The sequence below is a fragment of the Camelina sativa genome, chromosome 12 (assembly GCF_030686135.1).
Source record: "Camelina sativa cultivar CO46 ecotype springtype chromosome 12, ASM3068613v1".
NCBI lineage: Eukaryota > Viridiplantae > Streptophyta > Magnoliopsida > Brassicales > Brassicaceae > Camelina > Camelina sativa.
In genome coordinates this window covers 18,035,783-18,042,538 of record NC_141891.1, presented here as the reverse complement: position 1 = coordinate 18,042,538, position 6,756 = coordinate 18,035,783, and the positions used below count along the sequence as shown (strand labels likewise).

The 6,756-nt window shown below is 34.5% G+C and overlaps 1 protein-coding gene across 1 annotated transcript; it reads right to left on the bottom strand.

Annotated features, from left to right (window-relative positions):
• Nucleotides 1-461: 461 nt before the first annotated feature.
• On the bottom strand, nt 462-4,312 carry LOC104732102 (coatomer subunit beta'-1). Its single transcript, XM_087478803.1, is given in 17 exon segments — nt 462-788; nt 878-935; nt 1,033-1,149; nt 1,247-1,338; nt 1,422-1,631; nt 1,707-1,847; nt 1,939-2,130; nt 2,212-2,322; nt 2,444-2,579; nt 2,669-2,740; nt 2,828-3,126; nt 3,211-3,390; nt 3,392-3,561; nt 3,639-3,736; nt 3,853-3,917; nt 3,999-4,019; nt 4,169-4,312. Coding segments are annotated over 17 exon segments (2,055 nt in total). The 5' UTR covers nt 4,172-4,312; the 3' UTR covers nt 462-698.
• Nucleotides 4,313-6,756: the final 2,444 nt, after the last annotated feature.

The window sequence follows — 6,756 nt, the reverse complement described above, 5'->3', positions numbered from 1 at the left end:
CAACAAAATAACATAATCGGCGCCTGATGTTTACTATTATATTATTATATCGAAACTAATTGAAACCGAATATACAACCAAACCAAAATCGAATGGTTAACCAAATGCATATGCCAACTAGTAGTTGCTATGCAAATGAAGCCGTACTAACCAACATTTAATTCTAATATCAATAACGTTTTGTATTCTATGGAACTAGTTGTTTTCTCCCTTTCGTTAGAGGTATGGTATCTCAAAAGTTGAAAACCCTCTTTTGTTTCTTCACTAGCAAGTATCAACCAAAGTGGAAGGATAACAAATTCTTTCATGGATGAATTCATCATCGATCGTCTATTTAATTAATATTTCACATGCATCTGTTTGTTGGGTGTTCTACGGTTGTGCGGCCCGGCAATTAATTAAAAGATCTATTGCAGAAAAAAAAACGCAAGAGCTTAGGGAAATACTCAGGTAATTCAGAATTTTACATAACATAATTGCTACGATTAATTAAGAACTCATCTAAAACTCAAATCGCAATAGTAATATAAACCAGATTTCACTACGGAAATTATCTATGTAAAAACCATAAAGAGTCACATAGAAAGAACAAGCAGCATCCAAGAGGACCAAGACTACTACAGAGAGACTCATAAGTTTAGGGAGTAATTATATTTATGACCCACAAAGAAAAGCGACATAGCCCTCTCTTTCCACACCTACAAGGCTTGAACACTGGTTTGTGGGAAGGTTGTTCCTGGTGGGACGTAGCCAAGTTCTATCCAACGTGCTTCTTCTTTAGCAAAATCCTGTCAGAAGATACGAATTGAATGAGCACAAGATAAATATGGGTACAAGTCATGGGCATCAAACATGCTTCTCAAAAGTACACACTAACCTCGAGCGTCTCACATTTGTAACCAGTTACTTCTAGATCTGCCAAGAAGCGTGCCACGCTGAGAAGGTATATGAAGATGACAATATCAGAAAGTTTATAACCACAGCGCGCAAGTAATGATGATATAATACAAGGGAAAACACACTCTCGTATACCTAATACGCTCTTCCTCAGGAATTGAAGGGAAGACTTCAAGAGCCTGAACCAACTCTCCACGCAACACAAGTCTCTGGTACGCAATCAAACTTGTAGGTAAAGTATAACCAAACAAGCTGTAAACAATCAAATTTGGCAAAAAAAAAAAAAAAGTCAGAAAGTTAAAACGACAAAACATTCGTCAGCAGTGATATTTGTAAAACATCTGCTCACTTAAACTCTTCGTCCATTAGATAAACCCGACTTGGATTAGCGGGAGACACCATCAATGACATAGGACGAGGCAGAAAACACATTACCGTTGCCTGTAATTTAAGAGTTGTAAATACAAGATTGTACCTAACAAATTAAAAACACAACAATTTTCTTAAAACCAGAGCCTCTTTACCTCAGAACGACCACCAACACAGTAGGTAAGCTCATCATGCTCAGTGATATAGATAAAACAATTCATAACCCATACGCCATCTAGAACACATTTATCTTCGGCTACACTGAGAGTTTTACCACCTTCGCAATTGAGGTCAAGGATTTTTAACGATGAATCACCGGCAATTGCAACGAGATCATCACTTTCAGAACAATATATATTCCGAGTCTGTAGCAAGAAAACATTAGCCGTGAATAGGAAGAGACTTTGTGGCAGAAAAGAGCGGTAATTTTAACAACTTACTTTGACGGTAACATCTACTCGCGAAATGACCACACATTTCTCCCAATCATAGAAGTCAATGAAATCACTTGAGCTCACTGCCAAATACGTCCCACCAAAAATGCGCTCTACTGAGTAAGGAGGTGTCACAGTCCCCTTCTTCTGCACACATATATAATTCACATAGGCTGTGGGAAAAAAAAAAAAAAAAAAAAAAAAAAAAAAAAGGAAAGTGCAAAAAGGAATCACGAACATCGAAGTTCTTGTTGAAGATCTCGATTTGTGACGAATCTCCCTTGACAGCATGTCCCCCCTTAGAGGACCAAACAAATTCCAGTGCCGAGCCAGATGATGCAACTTTCCGTGGTAAGGAATTGTTGATAATAATGTACTTGCCATCTCCACAAACAACTACAGACCTATCATCAGGGCTGTGCTCTAAGCTCTGAAACATATATACATGATAGTGGCTAGTTACAAAAGTTATGGTGCAAGGGGAGCAACAATGTATACCGATGCCACTTACTTCAGGATAAAAATCACAGGTTGTTAGCAAATGCCTAAAAACCCAATGGTGTCCCTCAAAATCCCAAAGTTTTTCCTCATAACCCCAACAGGGTCTCTCAATACCAGTACCCTAAGTAAAGGTCACAAAACAAACCATTAAGCATTTCCCAACATGAGCTAATATTCAAAAAATCTAAAAAAGAAAAGAAAGCAACAACCGAAGAATTTGTTAAATCATTTAAACTCCATACCTTATCTGCGGCAATCCCAACATATATCTCCCTGTGTTTAGCAAAAACAATTGTCCCCTTCTTGTCCATACTAGCCAATGGTATTTCAAGGCTAAATTCCATCAAAACGGGTCCACGGTTGCAACCAAACACAGCCCTGAAAAGGTATCGTATAAATAATGCGTAAATAATGTAGGAGGCAGAAAGGGATTAAGTATTGCCATATTAAAGGTCTCAGAAACTTACTGGTATGAACCAGTCCCGTGTCCGATAGCAAAACATCTCGAGTTAGACCTCAACTTCAATGTTTTCTCAAGCCTAGATGTCAAATACTGATACTCAGTTAAATTAATTTGGGGTATGAAAAAGTGAAGGAAACTAATCAATAGAAGTTATTAGCGTTACCTGAACGTGGTGGCAAGCCATATGAAGGCAGTTGCATCTTCGGAGACTGTAATAATTATTGGGATCACTGGATGGAAACAAACTGCTGTAACAGAGTTAGTATGACCTTTAAGTGTCTCAAGGCATCTCTTAGTTTGGTAGTCCCACACCTTAGCAGTCTGATCAGCCGAGCAAGTGATAAGGTACGGTTTATCGCTAAGAGTAAAGTAGTCTACACACAATACCCCATCAAGATGTCCTTCTTGATGTTCCTCTCCACCTAAAGTACACTGTGGAGAGTGAGAACCAAGGCTCCATATCTTGATCAAGGAAAAAGGTTTAGCTAGTGGAAATAATAATGGAAAAAAATGAAGTGAACAAACAACAAGTACGTAATTACTTACTTTTGTGGTATTGTCAAGTGATGCACTAGCAAAAGTATTGTCGTCTTTGGGATTGAAAGTGACGTGCACAACAGAAGCAGAATGCCCTACAAAAACCCGAAGAAGGCACCAATCCAAGTCCCAGTTCCAGAGCTTGATTTTATTATCATGAGATGATGACAAAAGATATGGAAGGGTTGGGATGAACAGCAAGACACATAACGGCAGCAGCGTGAGCATCACTAATTACTTTTATTGGCTGTCGCGAATTCAAGTGGCGGTTCATAGTGTACCATTTGTAGACACAAATACAGCCGTCGCCAGATCCAGCTACAACCCACTGCTTGCGTGGAACAAACTTAGCTGAACAAACTGCATATGCACGTTCACAGTAAAGAAAGGACAAGAACAAACCAATAAAATGTATATATATTCGAATAAAAATGTACCTGAATAAACACCACCAGACGGAACGAATACATGTATTAGTGCAAATTTCTCAGAATCCCAGATTTTAATAGTTCCATCTGACAAACCTCCTAGGATCCTGTAATTATAAATTTAAAACATATATTGATTAAATTTAAAACATATATTGATTAAATTTAAAACATATTGATTAAATTTAAAACATATAAGAAGGATGTAATGGCGAGAGCGTACCATGGTCTATATGGATGGAGTTCCACAGAGAGTACTGCCGCGTTTGAAAATATTGCAATTGCCGACTGATCCAAACATGTGTCAGGAAAACGGATAACAAAAGATATGATAAAAAAAAAAAAAAAACAAGCAGTCAGGAATTTTACCTCATTATAAATTCCCAGAGGCTGTCAACAAATTCAAAGAAGAGTCAGAGCCGATTGAAGCAAATAGAAAACTTTTTAAGTTGAAAAAACTCAATGTATTTAGAGATCTCAAGGCGTTCGTCGATTAAGGGATGAATTAGTAAAATATCCAATTTATAGCAACGACTAACCATCTTTGCAAGTAGGAGATCGGCTACGGGCAAAGGAAGATCAGACAGAAATCTCGGAAGAGAAGAGCGTTGTGCGATCCAATCCGTAGGAATCAATAGAAAAGGCAAATCCCGATTCGGAAGAGGGCCGTTGGTTGCCAAACTAGGGTTGTTTACTTACGGGACAAATATATATATATAGCATATAGGCTTTTCTTCGTTCAGGGCTGAAGTTTGCTGGGTTACCCCGGCCCGTGTCAAATTTTAAAGCCTCTAGTTTTTGTAAAAAACGGGCCCGAATGTAAATGGGCTCAATCTTTTTTTTTTTTACATGTGACATTATATAAATAAAATTATTATGCTAGAACCAATATTTATATAAGTACTCGCACTATATAAGTAAAACTAGCAATTGATCCGCACTACGCGCGGGAGTTAGATGAAGGTGTATGTCGGGTTTTTTCTATATATTATTTTTTAGTTATGTAAATTCATCTTTATGTCTGTTTTTGTATTTGATTCGGGTGTTTATGTTGTTTGTAACCTTTTTTTTTTGGCAGTAAGTATAATTTGGTGTGTTTTTTACTTTTCAAAGTTTGAGATCATCTTCTGTGCTTTTTAAATGTTTTTTAAATAATAATCATGAGAAGATAATATTGTGTACTTAAAGTTGTTGTTTTGTTGTAGTTATTAGTTGTGAATTGTGATTAATGTATTATTATTTATCATTTTGTCATTGTCTAATATTTGGCCCGTGCTTAGCGCAGGAATTTGATTAGGGTGTGATATGTGTTTTTTTTTTGTGGATATTTATAAAGTGTTTTGTTATTTCTCTTTATATTTTGGTTGCTATTTTTTGGTGGTTTTGTTTTTTTTTTAAATGGTCATTTTGGCTTTCTTGCTTGTTTTTCTTGCATTAAGTACAATTTACTGTGTAGTTTTACATTTTTTATTTTATGTTAGTTATGTTTATTTTAAAATTTGGTTTTGTTTTTCAGTTATTTAAATTGCATATTTGTAGATTATTATGTATAAGTTCATTTCTGAATGTAATTGTTTTTTGCATTGTTTTTTTTCCCTGTTATCTGTTTGTCTTTTTTGTGATTGTGTTACAAAGTTTGTAAGTTAGTAATATTTTATAAGGTTTTTAGGTTTTTAATTTAATTACATTCGAGTGTTTATATATATATATATATATATATATTTTTCTTATATTGATTGGGCCTAAATATCCGTTTAAGCCTTTAAATGTAGTGGTGTTTTGGGTCTAGATTGGATTTTATTGATTTGAGGATGTATTCGTCCTTTTGGGAAATAGCCCATGTCTTGTAGTTGTGTTTATTCATCTTTGCCGTATACCAGTTGTTGGATGGAATGGTGTGTATCAATATTTCAATCTAAAAGATAGTAGTAGGCTTGTAGATATTATTTTGGCACTTGTTTGAAGTGATTTGTTGTGTGATTCTATTATGTTCGGTTCCTTCCAGTTTTGTCCTTCCAATTGTATGTAATCAGAGTCGCCGTTGTCGTAATTTCCGACGAAACTTGAAGAATATCAAAGTTTTAGGTTAATGTTTTTGAGTTGTGAGAATGATTTTTAGTTTAGTTTCAGTTTTAGTTTTGCATGAAAAAGCCCATTTTTTCCAATTCGAAAATTTTAAAATATAAATAAATATATATATATAATGTACTTTAAGAAAAAAAATGAAAAAACTAATTAAAAATAAAATATTGCTGCAAGAAATTTAAAACTTATTGGAAAGAAAAACCCGACATTTTCCCATTCTATTTAAAAATTATTAATTTTTCTGCAAAATCTAAAACCCATAAACAAAAATACAAAAATTTTAAAAGCCAAAATCCAAAACTTTTTTTTGTTTGTTTTTCTCGTCTGATAGAAACCAAATAGTGTTTGAAACACATAACAACAACCATGAGAAAAATATAAACCCTACGATTAAATTAAGCTTCAGCAAAGCATTTATTTGATCGTGAAGCCAAAAAACCTGTTCAAGCGCCAAATAATAGGGTCGACTATGCTAGACTACACCAACTATATTGCTTCTTTGATAGTTGCTTCTATCAAGTGTGGCATTGTTGGCAAGTGTAAGTGGATGGTGTAAAATAATTATATTGAGTTAAATTTGTTTATTGATACAATAGAAACCCTAATTTTTTTTGGGGATTTTGATAGAAGAAGACGATGGCATGGTATCATTTCTTTGGTTCATTAACCTTAATCGTGGTTTTCAAAACGTGATTAATGGTTTAGTAAGTTTAATCACAATTTATATTTGTTGTGTTGCAATTAAAAGATAATGTATAATTTGTGATGTTTGATAGAGAAAAAATTTGTTTGTGATGTTTAGAAAAGAGGCAAAAAGTATAGGATGTATATCAAAGAAGCAGGTGTAGTGCAGCAGAGTCGACCCCAAATCATATATATAAAAGTAGAGTTTCAGTCTCTCCTTATTGGTCCACTTGGCAATATAATTTTAACAAAAAAAAATTATATTAGAACACAAATTTAAAACAATTAATTTTCACATTTAACCCACATAATATAAAACTGAAATCTTTATTGCTTCTCCCTATAAATTATGCATTAA